This window comes from Vicugna pacos, chromosome 6 (assembly GCF_048564905.1).
Source record: "Vicugna pacos chromosome 6, VicPac4, whole genome shotgun sequence".
NCBI classification, from domain to species: domain Eukaryota; kingdom Metazoa; phylum Chordata; class Mammalia; order Artiodactyla; family Camelidae; genus Vicugna; species Vicugna pacos.
In genome coordinates, this window is record NC_132992.1 from 73,344,794 (window position 1) to 73,365,356 (window position 20,563).

General features: G+C 45.7%; 1 protein-coding gene across 2 annotated transcripts in view; it reads right to left on the reverse strand.

The window, feature by feature from the left end:
- The window catches only part of POMT2 (protein O-mannosyltransferase 2), a 39,265-nt gene that overhangs the window by 15,768 nt on the left and 2,934 nt on the right, over positions 1–20,563 (reverse strand). For both annotated transcript variants that reach the window (XM_006206107.4, XM_072963484.1), the window contains exons 2-9: positions 16,285–16,369; positions 11,984–12,088; positions 10,134–10,242; positions 8,296–8,404; positions 6,398–6,557; positions 4,971–5,077; positions 4,247–4,329; positions 1,728–1,837 (exon numbers count right to left, since the gene is read on the reverse strand). In XM_006206107.4, the coding sequence (XP_006206169.2) occupies positions 1,728–1,837; positions 4,247–4,329; positions 4,971–5,077; positions 6,398–6,557; positions 8,296–8,404; positions 10,134–10,242; positions 11,984–12,088; positions 16,285–16,369 (868 nt within the window). The remainder of the gene's footprint in view (positions 1–1,727; positions 1,838–4,246; positions 4,330–4,970; positions 5,078–6,397; positions 6,558–8,295; positions 8,405–10,133; positions 10,243–11,983; positions 12,089–16,284; positions 16,370–20,563) is intronic.

The window sequence follows — 20,563 nt, forward strand, 5'->3', positions numbered from 1 at the left end:
GTGGAGAGTCAAGAACGAGAAACTGATACTAAAACCCAATACTCTGGGTCAACTTTCTAGTAAATAAGGAAATAATAACAATTAAATATTTTGAGAAGCAAAAGCTTTCCACAAAGTAAAGATTTTGGTCATTTTGCGGAAAGAGAGATTTCTCTTCCAGGCTTCTCAGAATAGCAGCCGCCCTGAAGTCTCCACCTCCTCACCTCTCCTCTCCTCAGGTCACTGCAGCTGAGACTCCTGCCCTCGGAAGCCATCCTTGTCAGAGTTATGAGGCCTCCCATGTTGCCCTTCAAAGGTCTCCTTTCCATCCTCACCTTCTCTGAGGTCTCTCAGCCCTGAACTGCTCACATCTTTCCATGGAGACTCTCTGCCCTGCACTCTCCTCCTGTTCTCCTCCATCCTCCCTGTCTGCTCAGCCTCTTCTCCCAGCGCCACTCTGAGCACCCTGAACTCTGCTTTAAATGCTGCTGCTCCCCCAGGCTCCTACACTGGCATTCTCCCTCTGCACACCCTTTCAGAGCGACATCACCCATCCCACTGTGTCACTGACAACCGTATGCTACACACTCACAGCTCGTTCCTGAAACAAGCCCCAGACCCAAAATGCACAAAGAAAACTCATCTCCAAAGCATGCTTCCTCCTCTATTTCTCATCATGGTGAAACAGCACTGTCACATGCCCACCGTGACCTCCAGACTACAGACCTGGACATTGCTCATCCCTGACATCTATCAGTTACCGGGCCCTGACATTCAGCCTGTGCAGAGTTTCCTGACTGAATTCCCACCTCTCTCCCCATGGTCTCTGCCTCCGTTCACCATCCTTTGTCATGATTATTGCCTCCAGTCTGCTCCTCCTTCCAATCCATCACACTCCTGCTAGAGCTGTCTTTCTAAACTAGAAATCTAATCACATCTTGTCCTCTCTTAATAATTTTCAGTGCTTCTGCAATATCTACAGAACAGAATTAAATCTACAGTAACATGTAAGTTCTCTCCACAGCCTGGCCTTGTCAACCTCTCCGGACCCTCCTCCCTCTCAGGCACCGTCCACCACAGCCACACCTCACACTCCTTAACCTGGAAGCAGATGTGGCTAACCCTCCAGTGTGCACTTCACATGTGTGACCTCACCTAATCCTCACAACAACCCCTATGATGGAGAGAAGCACTATTTATTTTCCCCAGTTCAAAGACGAGCCCACTGAAGCACAGAAAGATTAAGGAATTTGTTCAAAGCCACACTCCAGTGAAACCACGATTCAAACCCAGATAAACTAGTCTGGTTGCCAGGTCTGTGTTTATAATCACTGCACTCTACTCATCACCCACGTCATACCGAGCAGTGTGCTAGGGATTTGAGCCTTCCAGGAGCCAGCAATCAAGCAGCAAAGAGACAAGAGGAAGGAAGCACTCACAATTCAATGTGAAGAGGGTTACCACACGGGCTTGTAAAGGGTGCCAACAAAGCCTCCCATACAGGATGCTCCCAACTCAGGACCAGGTAGAGGTGGGTCACAGTGGTCAAAGGGGAAGTCCTCAGCTGAAGCCTAAAGAGGCTGGAGTTAGCCAGAGGAAAGCGGAGAAGGGTGCAGGAGGAGGAAGGATGTTTCAAGCAGAGGAAACGGTCTGGGCAAGGGATGGGAAGCCAGAAAGAGAACAGCAGGTTCAGTCACAGCCGACAGTTTGGTGCGGCTACCACACAAGTGCACGGAGGACTCACTGACCTGCTGCTGGCGGGCGCCGATGCCCTCGGGGTAGAGGTCCCTGTGCGAGTGCAGATAGCCGATGGCCATCCGCAGGTTCCTCACAGTGATCACGGAGCCATAGGCCAGGTCTGGGAGGAGGAAGAGAGCGGAGGGTGTGAGCTGGCACATTGCAAGAGGCTGGCCCTCACTGCAAGGGTCTCTGAAGCCACAGGAATCACCAACCCTCTGCCAGACTCTACTGGGCCCAGGACTGCCTGAGGCAAGATGCACGGTCGCCCTCTCCCTCCAGTGGAGTCAACTCAAGTGGGAGTTCACAACCGGCTCTCACTTGTGCCCTCCCCTCCCCTCCCGTTCCTCCTAAGGACTTCAGAAGAAGCTGGGAATTAATAATGTTATTATCAAAGCACTGTTTTTCAAAGCAAAAGCCTAGAAACAACTGGTCCTTCAGTCAAGGTCTATTGTATACATGCAGTGGAACAAAGAAGAAAGAAGCATTTTATGTCTTCATCTGGAACGTTCTCCAAGATGTAACATTATGAGATAGACTGCTAAGACAGACTTTTCACTATATATCCTTTTGTGCCTTTTGAATCTAGTACCATATGCAGTAACTGTTCAATAGTGTTTTGGGTTTTTATTCTGAAATTTTTAAAAAATCAACAGTAAACAGTTTACTCAAGAGCAACCATCCCCTCCTCCCCCTCACCCTGGGTTATGGAAAAGCCCTCCACCTTATTACTGTCCCTCTTTTCCATGCCCTGCAACCTGGCTGCCCCGCCGCTCACCCCTAAAACAGTCTCCCTCCACAGGTGCTGGCTGCTCCTCTCTTTCTTCTTTCATTCATTTGGGCAGCAGACCATATCAATTATACACAGACCCAGACGAGGAGGAAGCCTGGCTGCAGCCCTGGCAGAGCCCAGTCTCGGGGATGATGGCTTCACACACTGATGAGCATAGGACAATGGGCAAACGCTCCAGCAAAGATGCGACAATGTGTGACATAGTGGGAGCCCAGAGCAGGGTAGGACAATTCTTGCCCCAAGAGTAAGAAGAGGATGGCTTGATGGAAGACAGCATAGATGAGCTAGGCCTTAAGTAACAAGTAGGCATTGCTGACCCCACAGCTCCAACCTTCTAAGTCCTCGCACCGGCCAACACATGCAGCCCTGCACGCTGCTGATTGCCACTGCTTCTTGATTATGCTCTTCTCAACTCCACACTCCCTCATGGACGGCTCCTGCACAGCCTCCTTCTTCCTGCATTCCCCAGAGGCCTGACCTTGCCCCATTCTCGTCCTCTTTCTACCACAGCCACTACGCAGCATCGACTATTCCTTTACTGGGCCAGTCCTTCTTTGAAAACTTCAGCCCCACACCCACTGGCCCCATTGCATGGATTTCCTCAAGCATCTCAAAGGCAACCTCTCTAATGTGGAACCCAATATCTGCCTTTCCAAACCAACATTTTGCCTGCTTTCTGATTTCTCATTCTTTCCACAGGCTGGGCAGGCCCATGTACTCTAGGTCCTGGAGAGACTAAAAGACATTGTCCTTGCCTCCAAGAAGCAATCACCTGGGACCAACCTATCTTTTCAACCTTATCTTCCAGTATCCTTCTGCATATAACCTGGGCCTTAAATTTTGCCCTGTTTTTAGCTTTGATTATGCTCTCTCTTCTGCCTCAATGCCCTCTCCTCCCCCTCCATCTACCCATTCTTCCAGGGCCTGACTCCAAGGCAACTTACTCTATCACTGACCCTTCCAACCCCCTAGCAGACGTGATCTCTTATACCTTCAATCCCCATAGCTCTGCATTCCCTCTTTATATACTTGACACATACAGTCATACATATACAGATCCTCTCCTCCAGACTCTATACTCTGGAGGGCATCCATCTACAGACTCCAAGGTGGCTAACACTTGCTCAGTTACTCTCTGTGAACAGGGAATAGATGTGAGTCACAGAATACTGTGGTGGGAACTGGCCACTTGTCCTGAAGTTTCATCTCTGCTGGGCTTCCCACAGCCATAATGGACAAGTTATTCTTTAGGCTCAAAGAGCTCACTGCTCAGGACGTCTTCCTTTGTATTTCTTGTGTCTCCACTCACTCTTAGTGCTCAAACCAGATTTCACCAGACCTTTCTCCCACTTTGCCATCGATGAGCTAAAATAACAAATGCTATGAGAGTTCCAGTCAAAGTAGTGGAGTGGTAGGACCACGAGCTTGCCTCTCCTTGCAACTACAATGAAACCACAACTGAATGCTAAACAACCATCGAAAAAAGACTGGAACCTAGCATTGTTCCAACTACCTGGTCTTTGTTGTAAGGCTCTTATATATCCTAGCTCCTCCCCTACCTCTTTGGAGCAGTCCCTCAGAGCAGTCTGAGAGGCTGTCATCCAAGCTCTAGTCCTCCCGCCAAATAAAACATAACTTCCAAAAAAAAAAGAAAAAAGCTATCATATCGTCTTTTCCAATTCAACTCCCAGGAATCCCTCTGCTCTTCTACCTTCATAGAGGCCAAGAGACACTCACATTCAGGGATGGAAGCATTGTGAAGGTTGTTTCCTGAAAGCCGGGCCTGGAAGGCAGAACTGAAGAAGCCATCGCCAGGACCACTGTGAGGAAAGGAGGAGCAGAAGAGAGTGAAGTTAATGGAGTGAAGTTGTGATTTCCCGGGAGCCCTAGGATGAGCTCTGCACAGCTCGTTTAAAAGAAGTACAGCCAAGTGGCAGCACAGTATCATGTAGCAGATACAGGTGATGGAGTCAGAGAAGCTGGGGTTCAAATCACAATTCAGTCATCTGATAGCTAGGCGAACTTCGGGAGATACCTGGTCTTGTTTAATCTCAATTCCTCATTTATAAAGCAGGGATTTTCAAAAATCAAAAGAACTATCATGACTGAGTTAATGTATACAAAATGCTGAACACAGCTCCTGATATGTAGCAGTGACCTGTTAAATGGGAGCTGCTGCTGGTGCTATTATCCCCACTCCAACTGCACATGCTCATGGTGGCCCATCCCTGGTAAGCACGAGGGACTTTGTTTAGGGATAAGGGGCAGTTTGGCTATTAGGAAAGTCTTTTCTTCCTTCAGGCCAGGGTACCCAAAACATACAAGGAAACAAACAGAAAAAAAACCCTGGGTCCCCCTTCCTATCATCCCAACCACAGACCCAGGAAATCACACGGCCCATCCGTGGGCATAGAGGCAAGAGGAAGACCAAAAGCAAGATGCTGGAAAGGCTCTGGTGTACCTTTTACTCAGCACCATGAAGTGAACGGCGTAAGTGGCTGTGTAGAGAGCCATTGGCAGCACTATGAGGCACAGGATGCGAGCGGTCAGGTGTTTTCCCATAGTCACCTGCAAACAGAGCCAGGGCAGGGTGCTGGGCATAGGAAGCTTTATTATCCCTATGCCTGACATGCATGTTCTATGTAAGGTTTTATGTATAAGTCATAATCATAAACAAGTGAAAAACTAATCGCCTTCAAGAAAGAAGAGTATGTGGAAACCCTAAGCCCTTCCATAACATCCCATCAACCAAACACTGCAGGGGGTTAAAAATGGGTCAACCCTCCCCCATCTGGTCAGACCTTCACCCAGGACCCTGGGGTGTCATGAAACTGCTTACAAGGCATTGCCTGCATCTTCAGCATCGTCACTCATCAGTCCCTCTCCATCCCAGTCATGCTGACTCCCTGCACTTTCCCCATGCTCCTTGCACTGTGCCAGCCTCACCCATCACATGGATAGCTGCTCCTTATCTTAACTTGGGGCCTCAGCTTCCTCCCAGAAGCCTTCCTGGATTGCCTGACTGGGCTCATGCCCTCCTCTGTGTTTTCACAGCACTTGCTGGCTAGACTATGACTGCCTACTTCTGTATTTCTCTCTCTGTGTTGTCTCTAGAGGGCAGGAATCTTGTTTCACTCATCTGCATGGTGGATGGTCTATGTCTTCTGAATGAACTTGCTGGGACTTTGGTTCAGAGGTAATGGAGAGCATTATAGCAAAGTAGTTCAGGCCTAGAGTCAGCCTTGCCTGAGACTGAATCCTAGATTTACCTCTTACTACTTGCATGATCTTGGGAACGTTACTGCCTCTGCAGGTCTCAATTTCCTCATCTGTCAAGAGGGTAATAACTTCCTACCTCATGGGATTGTTAGGAGGAGGAAATGGGATGATGAGGGTAAAGCATTTTGCACAGTGCCTGACAGGGTCAGCTCCTAAATAATAATATTGTAATAAACCGTAAAGGCCCTTACTGGCCTCCAGATCTGGAGACCTTGGGTCAGGAAAAGAAAACTATAATTTCAGGAAGTCATCTCGCCAATTCCACCTAAAGTCCCACGTAGTCAGCGTCTGCCACACGTTTGGCGTGAGCCCAGCTGGACAGACTCCCCTGAGTAAGTCATTTGTAGAGCGTTTAAAAACCAATGGAAGAACAAATACCAAAAGAGAATTCTAGGGATGACATTCCATCCTCTTCCTTCATAGCTCTCCAGCCTGTCAGCCATGGCCCACTCCCCACTGTCCTGTCCCCTACAGAGGGCAGTGGATCCAGGCTACCTCAGGCCCAGAACACAGCCGCTCTGATCCTGCAGCAGAAGCGGAGAAAAGCCGCTGGCTCTGCCGAGCAACACTGGGGAGCAAAGACATTCCTACAAGCACTTGGGTTCTCACCATTGAAAGACTGCAGTCTCCAAACAGGTGCCAAAGGTCTGAAAGGGTGTTCCACCCCACCTGCAGGATGATAAAGAGGCCAACAAACTTGACCCCTAAAGCACCAGCCAGATTAATGCCAGTCAGGCTGAGCCAGAACCACCAGGGGGCAGAGAAGGGCCTGAAAACCAACAAGACAGAGTTCAGTTTGGCAGCTGAACCATGCTCAGAAGCAAGAGCACTTCATATGATAACCTCTAGGACCTATAATGAAAAAGAATACATATATATATATTTATATATATGTAATATATATATATATATATATATATTACATATATATAAATATAAAACTGAATCACTATGCCGCACACCAGAAACTAACACAACATTGTAAATCAACATTACTTCAGTTTAAAAAAATTGCAAGAGCAGCAGTGGGAAAGGGCAGAGGTTTTCTGACACTGAGAGGCTGTGCTGGGGCCTCTCCTTGAGGGCTCCCAACCTCAGCAAGGAGGATGTGGTCTGTGAAGCCCCTGAAACCGCAGGAAACACAGTGCGAGAGTGAGGAGGTCATTCTTCTGGGGAGAAGGGCCACTGCTTTCCTGGCTAAGTATAGGGCTTCAAGTAAGGAAGAGGCTTATTTTTCAGTAGTGACCAGTCATGCAGAAGTAAAAGGAAGGTCCCGAGAAGCCCGCCATATACATTTAGCCCCCTCGTATGTGCCACCCCTGGACCCCATGGGAGCTGGCACTTACTGGGGGTTTACTATGTGTCAGGCACTGTTCCAAGCACTTTACACGTATTAACTCTGTAACCTTCACGATAACCCCATGGAGGGAGATCCTGTCATTCTCCTCTTCTTCCATACGAGGAGCTCGAGGCACAGAGAGGTTAGGTAACACAGCCAGCAAGCAGTGGCACACGGTTCTAAGCCCAGCAGTTGGTGCCAAGGTCTGCCGTACTTAGAGCACGTAGCTCTCTGTGCTGCAGTCTCCGATCACCTACCTGGCTGCCTCCCTGCCAGCGGGAATGCTCCTCAACAGCCGAGGCCCACATATTTCTGTACCTCCAGCAGCTAGGACAGTACCTGACACATAATATGTACTCCAGAAATGGCAGGTGGAAGTGGCTGTGGCACCAGTGGAAGATAACCCAAACCAGAGAGAGCTGGTGGTCACTGCTTGGCCCTGGTGAAGCCAAGGTGACTTCTGGAAAAGCCTTGGCAGAGCCTGCTCTTTTAGTCTGAATAGAATGAATGACCTATTTTACTCTCAGAGGCAGAAGGATGATCTGGAAAAGACTATTCTGGAAGAAAGCCATACCCTCCAGAACAGCTTTAGAACTGACCAGGGCCTGCAGGGATCCTCTTGACTGACATAGACCCTTCAAGCCAGACTTTATATACTTTGTCCCCATCACTAGGTCAGGACTGGATGCAACCACTGAGGGCGGGGAGACAAGCAGTTTCCAGGTAACGTCTGTTCTGGTGCCCTCCCCTCTAGCATGGAGAATGTGAAGGATAAAGTTCTCCCGGAATCTCCTTACCAGCACTGGTACCGACAAGTAGCTTGGAAGATGGTGGGGTGGCAGAAGGCATTAGGACCCTTCCATAATACCCAAAAAACCCTACCAAAATCCACCCACATTATAAAAATAATAACAATACTCTTGGAGAAGATAATTGATATTTTTTTAGTCTTATGTAAAGCAAAAATAAAAATATTATAGAAAATTTTTATAAATCTATTTTTATGATCTAAAATGGGCAATCTAAAATTTTTTTAAAGTATGCTTGCCTTAAATTCAGCTTCAAGATAAGTCCTCTAGGTACCACACCCACCCTGTCCCTGGACATCATAGAAATGCTAGAGTTGCCACAGCTTCTGACACCCCCTCCCAAAGATGGTGTTTCTGACCTGTTGGCACAGGAGTTGTACTTGACCATGCTCAGCATGGCACCCATGATGAAGAACATCAAGATGGGGTCAAGGAGGATGTACTGGGACAGAGTGAGGCATCCTGTGTCTGAAAAACATGAGCTCAGTGGTCAAAAAGTGGACTCAGAGATGGGCCCCCTGAGAACCAAACATCCCAGCAATAAGAAACAGCCCCCCTTGTGCTGAATTGCATGTAAGCATTTGTGCAGTCAAGATTAGGTGGCAACTGAGTCTTTAGGAAGGTGGAGTACACCAAAGCTCAGTGATACGAAAGAATATCTCACACTGTTCCCAGGCCCCTGACCCAAAAAAGGATCATGTCATTCATTCAGATAGAGTGGTCCTGAGATTAAGGCTCCTGCTAATTTCCACCATAAAAAAAGGGAGTTCTGCCAGCATGCTTAAGTAGCCACAAACTACACAAACCCAGGATCGGAGCTTGGCATTTCACATGAACTTTACTGGGAGGTGATTCTCCATGCAGGTGCTGAAGTGATTTCTTTTTTTAACAAAATTTCATTACACCATGCACAGGCTTAAGACCTCCAGTGTCTTCCAGTCTCACTCAGACTAACAAACTCCTCAAGACAGCCACTGAAGCCTTCACGTTCTCCCTACCTAACCAACCTCCTCTCCCAATGCCCTCTGCCTCACTCACTCTACTCTGGCCACATCGGTCATCTTGCTGTTTCCTGAATCCACCAAGTGCTGCCTTGCACCAGGACCACAGCACATGCTGTTCCCTCTACCCGGACGCTCTTCCCTCAGACACTGCACGGCTTAATCTTTGGCTTCACTCAAGTCTCTGCTCAAGGCCACCTCCTCAGGGGGCTCTTCAGTGACCACCCTACCTAAAACAGAATCACTCCCCATTACTGTATTCCTTACCCTACTCTATTTTCTACACTGTACTTACTGCTTAAGGTGTTACATTACAGACTTACTAATTTACTTGCTTGCTTATTGTCTGCCCCACTAGTGAGTAAGCTCCATGATAGCAGTGTCTCATCAGTGTATCCTCTGAGGCCAAGCAAAGTGGCCTAACACACTGTAGATGCTTGAAAATAGTTGTTGAATGAAAAATTAATAAATGAATAACTGAAGAGGAAAATTAAAGACCCAAGGAAAAAGCTACCAGTCCTCTAGAAACCCTATAATCTTGCAACACATCTGTCAAAGCAGAGCCAGAATTACCCCTAAAATAATCACCTAAACTGGTGTAGACTTCTTTACATGTTAAGCTCTATGAGGTCATGAATTCACTTTCATAAAAGCAAGGCTGGCAACAGGATCCATTTCTATGGATCAGCTCTCAATTATCCAGGTGAGGATTATCCATAAAAATAATTTAAGTTCCCATTTTGTTATCCTCTGCCCCCCAGCTACTTCTGAGGCATCTGCCCTTGCAGATGAAACTGAAATTAGTTTAAGGAATGCAAACTAATCTTGACAGTAACCTAAGAGAAGCAGAATTAGAATTATAAGCCTCCTTCACATACACACACATACACACAAACACAAGCCCACACAAACTTAGTATCCATTCCAAACTCAAGGGTGGATGACTTGGAGACAATCTATTCCTTAGGATTACCCATGCCAACTCACCCCTGTAATAATATAAACGCTTGCTACATATAAGTATTTATATATGTAAGTATTACTAGTGAATGAAAGGAGATGTGTAATACATTTACCCAATTCTAAAGTTACTTAAGAACCGGGCCCATGGATAGGATCTTTAAATGTACTGATTTCCAGCTACATTCATAATGTGGCAGTCAATATCCCGAGAAAGGCGGTCTAGGATAACTTACCAAAGGTGAGGAGGGCAGCCGTGAGCAGAGCTGCCGGGAGGGACTGGGACAGCTCCAGTACAGTGAGGTAGGCAAAGGGGACCAGCAAGGAGCCAAGGAACGCACAGAACTGTGGAAGGAAAAGAGAAGCAGTCAAATAAGCAAGTAAGCTAAGCATCAGGGACCTACATGACTTGGTACAAACTAATGTTTAAGATGGAGGACCCTGATGAAGGCATGCTAGTGGCCTACAATCACCTGGAATATGTTTAAATATGAAAGGGGTGGTGTAACAGTGAAAGATCAAATCAAGCAACATTTACGTCCCCATTGAGCACGAACTCGTGCACTGACACAAAATCAGCAAAGTTCAGGCAGGAAGGTAGGGCAGGACGGCACACTGGTTTCAAGTGGGTGGCTCCGGGGTTGGACTGCCCCATCACTGCTAGCTGTGACCTTGAGAGAGTCACATCTCGGTATCTCAGCCTCCCCACCTGTCTAATGTGAAAAATAAAAGTTCCTTTCTCATAGAGTTTACTCTTTAGATTAAATGAGCTAAAGTCTATCAACACACAGAAAGTACTTGATAAATAGTAGCTTCCGTTATAAAACTGGGTGCAAGTTGAGAAATACCTCTCCGGAGGTGTTTCAGTATTTTAGAAATATTATTTCTAAATAATAGTTATTTCTGTTATTTCTCCCTTGGCCTTTTTCTTCAATCACACCAGAAATCACTCTTTAATCTACAGGTTGTATTTTGATTTTGGAAAAAAGACTGCTTGACACTTCAGCATCTGGAGTTTTTTTCAGTTTTATTTTGTTTTTAACTTTCAGCCTTCTCTCCATACCCCTACTCTGTCCATCAAAAGTAAACAGACAAGCCCAGGAGAATAGAAATTTTCACATTCGGATGCCACTTTTTGTCAGCAGAAAGCAATGTGCCTAGTGTGAAAGGGAACAGGGCTGTTATATTTGGCCTTCTTCACAGCAAGTTCATAGTGAGTCAGGCCTTTACCCAATTATGTATGCTATGTGGTGTTCAAAAGTCATTAGGAAGACATAGAATCATTTAAGAATATGAACTTGAGGGTAGCAGACACTCCTTGTTTATATGGTATGTTATGACCACACAAATCATCCAGTGATCAGCCCAAATAATCACATGGCATTTACCTAAAGTGCTCTGAGCACCTCAAAGAAAGGGGCTATTAACACAACCTGCTGAGAGCTCCACATTGGAGGACAGTCTCTACAAGTCTTATTTAGCTACAGGTCCGGGGTCCCCAAACAGTTGGGTGTTTAGGCTCTGCCACGCTCCATCAAGGCTGGTGCTGGGACTCAGGACACAGAGGGACCAGGCAAATACACACTTCCCTTAAAAGACTGGAAAACCTCTGTGAGTGCCTCTGTGTGTGCCACGGGGAAAGAAGTAGGAATCTGGTGCCAGGGGTGTGGGGATGCTGAAATGTTCATAAAGGCCCTCAGAGGTAGACAACACCCCAGCAATTGTGGCCACAGAGAGGAAGAACGTGTAGCGTGCCAATATGCTGAGGCCCATGTTGGGGCTGCAGGAGAGGCCTGGCTGCCTGAGTTCCAGGCCGCCCTCTGATCTGAAATCTGATGGCTCATGTGGGCAGGGTAACAAGTGACAGGGTGGGCCGGCTCCTACCTACATAATCGCTGTATTATCTGTGGCCTCCTGCTCCTTTCTTGCCCACCCCAGTTCTGAATCTCTCCTACAGGGCGTGGGTCCAATCACCCTCCCTCCACCACCCCAAAGTCCCTTTGCCTACACCTGCCACCACTCCAGGGCTTCCAACTGTGACATGTCTGGCTGACAGTGGCCCCAGGGTTCAGTCAGGCAGCCTTACCCCTCTCATTCCCATGTAGCTGTGATGCTCATATTTATCCCCAGGCTTCTGGAACAAAAAGGTACCATCATATCCACTCAGGTAGCCAGCAAGACCTATCAGCATCTGAGGAGAGAAAGAGAACAAACAAAGAGATGAGAGACCTCTGAGAGAAGATTCCTCTGCCCCCTGAACTCCTCGTCAGCTGCACCCAGACCTTGGCTTCCCCTGACAACTTGTCCGTAGAAGGAGCTACCAATGTGACATTTTCTCCAGCAGCTGTTGCAGAGCAAAGAATCTTTTGTCTACAGAGCTCATTGCTTGAAACAAATCCTCTCTTGTGTTAAGGCCAAGTTCTTGGGAACAGTGCAGACTGAGCATTCAGGAAGAAAAAAATTCTCACAATTCGAAGGGCAGGGCCAGTGAGAGGCTCTCTCATTCAGCCTTCTTTAATTTGCTATGGAATAAAACATGACAGCTCATGGGGGAGGACATGGACAGGGGCTGATTCCTGGGAGATTGATCCACTGAAAGGAGAGTGATGTTCCAGGTCAGAATGAGGAGGAAGGAAGCTGGCCAAATCATTACACACCAGGAAAAGAGAGAGGGGAAGAAAATGGAAAGCAGAAAGCAAAGACAGATTCATTTCCCCAGAGGGGAAGAGAAAAGTCCCAGAGGAAAAAAATGCCAAAAGGCCGGAGACTGGCTTCTCCTATTTCCAGTATTCCAAAGGGAGGCCACTCTGGCACATCCCAAAGCAGAATAAATCAACCATAAACTAAGACTGTGTGCTGTGAATCCTTCAAAACGTTCGAGAGGATCAGCCTCTTCATCTCTGTCTTTCCTTGACAATCAACACTGTAAAGTTCTCTTTCCAAACAAGTAATCAGAAGCGGCTAAAATGTAAAAACTGTCAGCAAATATTAAGCAAGTGTAACCACCCAGGCTCCCTCAGCTTGACTCCTGTGCTCCGGCTAGGCTGTGTGGAGGGAAAGCCCTTCCCAGAGACACTGCTTGTGAGGGTGTGGATTTGGACCCCTAACCAACTCACTTTTTTCTCAAAGTAGTTTTAAACAGAGTCACTCTTCTGTGGTTCCATGACAAAGTATAGAAACCAAAGTTCAGCAGTAAATTATTATAAAGCCTTAATTTTTTAAAAAAAAGAAGAATCCCAGGATCCAAAAGCTATTTAATATTAATTAACTTAATATAAAGTCGTATCAGGTATTGAAAAGACAGAGCCATCCAAATACCCAGGTGAACTAAAACTGACAGGTGACAATGAAATCAATGTCCTTTCCCACCTGGGATCTCAAGAGGACAAGCCTGCCTGGTGCTGGCATAAGTTTCCAGACTGCCTGGCTGGTCTGGTAGAGTGAAGAAATGCACAGACGGTTTGGATCTCAGTGGCCCTCGTACTAGCTTTCTAATTGTGGACGATACTTCGTATCTCTGAGCTACAGGAATGAAACCTTCCTTGCACAGGGTTGTGAGGCTTAGAGGTGATGCTATAGGTAAAACACCAGGCACTATGCCAAGCACCTAATAAGCCCTCAAAATTCAGTTCCCATAGGTTAAAAGTAGCTCTAAGCTAATTTCCTGACTAAATAACTCATTCAAATCAATAAGAGCAACCTACGAGAAAAATGTTTTTGTAGAAAACAAAACACAAATGGCTAATAAACATAAGAAAAACATGTTCAACCTAACTCAGAAGACATGCAAATGAAAAAACAGTGATATATAGTTTTTTACGCTCAAATTGGCATAGTTTTGGGAGTCTGATCATACCAGAGCTGGCAATGATGTGAGAGAAGCAAGCACCCTCGTACACTGTTGGTGGGAGTAGATATTATTACAACATCTTTTGTGGAAGAGCTTAACAATCTCTAACGTAAATCTAAATGGGTGTATCTTTTGACTCTTCAGTTCAGCTGTGGAGGCTCTTTTAGATACACTTGCACAACTATGAAAAGACAAATGTACAAGGATGGTCATTGCACTAGCTTTTGTAATGGCTAAAAACTGGAAATAACATATATGCCCACAAACTGAAGAGAGGTCAAATAATTGATGGCACATCTGCACAGTGGAATAATACACAGCCTTTAAAAAGAATGGAGTACATTTTATGTGCCAATGTGGAAACAAGATATATCATGTTTACAAATACAAGTTACTCAACGATTTTAGTCTGTTCCTATCTGCATATGTAATGTGTTGTTCATGTGACCTAGCATACACGTGTGTATAAATGTATACACACATATTGGTATAAAGTTTCTGAGAGGACACATAAGAAACTGTTACAAAAGGTGGCCCTGGTTGCCTCTGAGGAATAGAAATGTGAGAGAAGGTAGCTTTTGACCTTTTATTTCCTTCTGCACTGATCAAACATTTAGCTTTGTGCAGGCATTTTTCTTTCTTTTAAACGTACCAATTTGCCTGGAGCCCCTGTTGCCCAGGGCTGGGGACCAGAGTGAAGTGGCAGGTATTGGCCTCAGTATTGTAGGAGAAAAGTTCCTATTCACCTTCAAGGGCCTTTTTGATTCTTTGACTGGCTTGGCCCCAGAACCTATGAAAGCTACTTTGCTCATCACTCTCTTTCAACCAGGTAGAGCACAGAAACATCAGAAGATAAATTAGAGGGGCAGATGGACTGCCCTCCCAGGGGACAGCCACATTTCTCCCCTGTACACAGGGACCAGATGTGAGAAAGGGAAGGCTTCAGTGAAAACAAATCAGCCAGTGTTTCCCACACATCTTCACTGTGCTGAGCACTGGGGGACTCCAAACCCGGACAGGCAGTCCCCAGTTAAAAGACTGGGCTGGGCTTCCCATGAAAAATCTCCTTTAGGGGCAGGCTAGTTCCCAGGCTGGCCCAATGCAAGTATTCAGCACATTCTGCGGCTTAATTCTATGGCGGTAACAGATGTACTCGCCTGAGTCCTGGGGCAAGGCAAGTTCATGAGGCAGCGGTATTACGGCTAAGAGAGCAGACACTAAGCCAGTCTGAATCTCAGCTCTGCCACTTACTAGCTTTGCTCGCTATGGCAAACTACTTACTGTCTCTGAATCTCAGTTTCCCCATCTGTAAAATGAGGATATAACTTCATAAGGTTGTTCTGAGGATTATATAAGATAATGCATCTAAAGTGACTAAAATGGACTATTCAATTGCTCCTATTTTATTGTTGTTATCTTATAAAGGAGACAGAAAGAGGCACAACATTTTCTCTGGGCTTGGAGCTAATTTTGAAATAGGCCACCTATCCTACTTTCCTGTCCACCCCTCCCACCTGCAAGGGCCTTCTCTTGGTCCCTCCCCCATGCTCTGGTGCCTTCTCCCTAAGCCCATCTGTTACGGATCATCACCTCTGCCACCCCTCACCCCCTGCCTTCATCCCCAAGTACTCCATGCTCCAGGTTCACTCCCCAACTTCATTACAGGCAAATTCCTGTCACCTTAGTGCTGAAGATCTCAGCCTCCAGTTAGGAAGAAAGGACTAAGTGAGTGCCAGTGTTAACCCATTAGCCTTCTCAATGGTGTCTGTTTTTAAGAGAGTAAAATGAATTCTGATTGGTGGAATTTCTCATTGTTAACTATGTGAAAGGAACAAGGCCAAACGTGTCTGCTGGGAGTGGGGAGACGGAAAGAAGTTTCGCTCCCTTGTGGACAATCAGCTCCCCTAAACTATTTCTGCTTTATACAACATACTCCTTCTTTCCATTTCTCTTTTTTAAATTAAGATAAAATTCATATAACATAAAATTCACCACTTTAAAGTGTACAATTCAGTGGTTTTTAGTTTATTCACAAGGTTGTACAACCATCACCACTACCTAATTCCAGAATATTTCATTACCCCAAAAAGAAACTCTATATCCATGTGCAATCACTCCCCAAGCTTCCCTCTCCCCTGACCCTGGCACCTACCAAACTAGTTTTTGTCTCTATGGATTTGCCAGTTCTGGACATTTCATATAAATGGAATCATACAATACATGGCCTTTTATGTCTGACTTCTTCCACTTAGCATAATGTTTACAACATCCGTCCATGTTATAGCATATGTCGATATTTCATTTCTTTTTCATATCTGAATAATATTCCATTGTATAGCTAATACCATGTTTTGTTTATCCATCCATCAGCTGATGGACTCTCGATCCATTTCTCAGCTCAGAGGATTCCTAAAAACACCAAAGGTTTTCCATGAAAAAGCAGCTGTTCTGGAATGTCAGGGAATTCTTTCTATAAGCCCAAGAATTAAATCCAATCTAAGACTTGGCTCCAGCCCTTAGGCTGCCATTCTGCTCACCTTTCCCAGAGGCGGGTGCACATCAAAGAAAAAGGTACGGTTGATATAGTAACTTCCCATTTTTCCAAAGTGAGTCTCATCCCAACTAAAGAGAAAACAAAAAGAGAAATGAGAATTTTTAAATTATCATAAATACAAATAGCTTAATAAAACTTGGTTAAAATTACAGTTAAAATCAAAGGCTATAAGTCTCAAGCAATTAATGAGAAAATTTGGATTAAAAAAAAGCTTTTGACACAAGTGATTTGAGGAAGCAAAACATCAAGCTGGTCCTTAACCTTCATTTAGATAGATGAGAAAGCCTAGCTAATATTTACCAACCAGTTGTCATAAATTTAAATTAAATCTATACTTACTCTATACCTTGAGTTTCTATTTATTTTAAAAAGGCAAAGAGTTTCCTATAATAAAGAGTTTTGTAATAAGAGTTTTCTTCCAAGTCTGCTAACTTCTAACCCTGAGACTACTTTTGCTACCAGTAATGTAGTTTCTGTAGTGTAGTTACAAGCTACACTGCAGGCTACTGATCAGTAAAAGCCTATAAACCGTGATTGTTCCTGGACTCTGATTTTGCTCCCAACTTGTATAATTAATCTGCTAACTATGAACTCACTATCTTACTATAATAAACTAACCAGCATATAAAAAATGAGAGCTTTCTTACTAAGTTAACAACCAATCTAAAACCTATTCTCATTTTGCAAATTATTTTGCAAGTAAGTAAGTGATTCTGTACATTAGCTTCTGAACACAATGAAAAAATCTTGTTTTTCTATATAAGCACAGTAAACCTTTTCACACCCTACATGGGGGTTATCCTGCAGAGACTGGCCATTTCTGTTTGTCAGTCTCTCCCTGCAGCTCAGAAGAACAGTTGCTGTCTAGTGACTGTCTATTCCCAGGTCAGCTTCCATAAGCAGTTATTGCTGACCTACAACATAAAGGGCAAAACATCCTTTTTACCAAAAATGTAGAGTTCTTTTTTTTTTTTTCCACTCAGTGGGTCCAGCAGATAGGCAGAAGGGGTAAGTCTAATCCTGCACCTGCTAGGCTTAAGCACTCTGCTTGACATGAAGTGAGGTGGTGTCAAAGAGAAAAGTAACTTCCAAGCAGTGTGACAAAATAAATTTACAGGAAAAAAAAAAAAGAGAGGGAGAGAGAGAGATGCAGTCCCAGCTTCACCACTTACTGTCAGCATGACCTAGAGAAATCCCTCACCCTCTCTGTATCTCTTTTCTCATCTACAAAATGAAGACAGTAATAGTATCTGCCATGTCCACCTCGCAGGGAGGTGCCGAGGCTCAATTCAGGTAACACATGTGAAAGAACTCCGTAGACTATAAAGTCCCACACATGCTGGGCACTATTTAAACTGTCCCAACATTTGTGGCTAGTTTTGAAGTCTGTTTGGATACATACTGAAAAAGGGGTATAAGATTTTTACTTCAAAAACTTCCCAAGTAAAACTAGTAGTAGCAGTCACACTTTCTCTTGGCTTTTATTGTGTGTTTGTGGTGGGAGAGACAGTCCTCCCAGGCTATCTCTTGCTCCTACAGACCTTGCAGGGTATGCCAAGAATGCAAGGTCCTGACTACTCTTTATCAGTCCACTTCTCAGGGTTATGTCTGCAGCAACCTTGAGGAAGAGACAGCATCTCCCTCTGGGACAGAGAGCAGGCTTGTTTACTGCTTGTTACAAAACAGCGGATTCCCCAAGCTCAATATTCCTCAGCTGTGATACAACCCACTGCACGTGCAGGCATTCGTCCAGACCCAGGACGTCACATGGGATGCTGAGGGCAAGGGGAACTGATGCCAACATGCTGATGCTTGTCCTACTTGCTGTGCTGTGAGAAATAAAGTCCTCTGTCTCTGACCCAGGACATTGTCTTCTGCCAGCATCCGTAAAACAGTGAAAGGCTAACTTATCAGTCAGAAAGCAGGGTAAAATAAAATTCGAGACCCTGACAATTTTTGGTGACAAGCTTAGGAGCTGAGTCATAACTTTCTGTAAGAGAAAGGACAGGGCACCCACAGACTGGGTTAGGGGATATGAGAAGAATCCCTGGAATCTGGTAGTGAATGTTCTTTCCCAAGTGGTGGGGAAGGGAGATAGTAAGAATCCTCCCTTGTCCTATGTATTAATGAGGCTGAGTGGCGAGAGGCAGGATTGAAACAGTCTGAATGCTGCCTTGGTTACTGCTCACGCTCTTCCGGGCAAAAGGAGGAAAGGATGTACTCTCAGCCATGGGGCAACAAGCTGAGCAGCCCCAGCCAAAAGGGAATATGAATGTGGCTGCTGAATCAAGGGATCCCAAAAGCTTACATAAACTGTCAGCAGTAAGGACCTTGCTATACAGTATAGAACTCTGGGTAAAATGAAAACCTTGAAAGGTCCCTGGGTGAGCTGTGTGCTCAAGCCAAAAGTGTGCCTTGCTTAGAGGCTCAGAGCCACTCTTGCTCTGTGTCCCATGATCCCTCTCCCTTTGCCACAATCTCAGCTACTTTAAAGAGTAAGATGATTAAAGGTGGGGCTAAGGTCTCCCTGTCCCAAAAGGGGACTAAAGGCCATACACACCTATCCTAGTATGCTGGGGAACTCTGAGGAGGAGAGGGACTCAAGCTCAAGATCCTACTGGATACAGAAGCACCCTACTCAATCCCTTGGAGTGGTGGAGGATTTGCTAGGTGCAGGTTACCGAAGGTGCTGAGGACTGCAGGGAGAGCCATGGTGGTGCGTACAGGGACTGAAAGGAAAGGGCCCCTAAACCCAGGAGCTCACCAGACACAGGAAAGCAGACTGGGAAGAAGTGATGCCAAGCCTGAGAGGCTAAAGGAGAAAAAAGGCTTCCTCCCACCTCCTGCATCCAGCACTCCCGACACTCCCCACCTGGGAGTGGCATAATCTCTGGATGGCTGTCATCATTGCTCCTGATGCAGGCCTATTAGACTTAGTTGAAGAGGAAAAAAGCACCCAAATTCAATTGATAGGGTTTGAGCCAAGTTACCAGTGGGGAAGGGGTAGGTTTCTGCAGAATAACAGCTCCATCTGCTGGACACAGGCACCAAGTACACACTTTTTTAAAGGGGCAACTATCAACCTACTACTAAGCTCTTATTGAAAATTGAGGGCCTGAGCCATGAAGACCTTAGGACTCTGGCCTGATACTGCCAGTTTAGGGTGGGTCAACTTGAAATCTATGGCTAACAAGGGAAGGGATCAACAAGCCTCGCTGATCAAATGTAAGTGGTCTAGTCAAGAGCATAGACGGCCTGGCCCTACAGGTATCTTGATTTCACATGAAGAAGTGGCAGCTTCCCTTTTGGAAGAAACTATCTCCCACTCTGCCACCTGCAGCAAAGCTCTGGCTCAGTGGGGCCCTATGATGGTGCCTGGTTCACTGGTGGTCAGGCTAAATTAGAAGCAGATGGTGTCCAGCGGGCAGCAGCTATCATCCAGCCCACCAACAATTCTGGAAGTCCAACCGCAGTGAGGGTTTTTGGCAAATGGGTTGAATTGAAAGTCATCACCCTTGCCTTAGACAATACCCCTAAGAAACAGACAAGTTATATTTTTATTGACTCTTAACCACTGGCCTAACCATCTGGTATATCATTTGGAAGACTACACACTAAGAAATTTTAAACACCCATCTTTGGAGCCAAGAACTGTGGGAGAAAACCATGGCTGCCTACGATGGGACAATCTGGATCATTCACGTACATGCCCCAGTAAGGACCAGCATTCTGGTAAGACTGGCTAGAATCAAGCTGCTGATCAAACCTGAACCAACCAGACTGCTGCCATTGCCATGTGGATGCATCAGTGCACCAGGCCTGGATACACATCTCCCACCATGGTCTAGGCACAAAGAAAAGGACTATATGTCTCTAAAGCAGAAGCCATTGCTACATTGTGGTGACTTGTGACTCCTGCCAGAATTTGGCTTGTTTGTCTTGCAGTAAACGAAGCCACATGGCATGGGGCATTGATCCTGCCCACTCCAAAAAAACCAACTGTACTAGGACTTTGCTCCCCTCTCCAAGCTATCACTGGTGCCTCACTGCTGCTGGCACTCTTTCAGGTTACAGTGTTGATGATGCTGTTCCAGTCCAATCATCTGACTCTAGATATATCACGGTAGCCCTTGAAGCTAAACTATATCATGTTTTCAACTTTTTTAACCATCTACAGTCTGACAGTGGTGCACTTTTTTTTGCAATGGCCACCCAATAATGGACCAATAGTCAAGGTATCTGATGACACTCCATACTCTCTA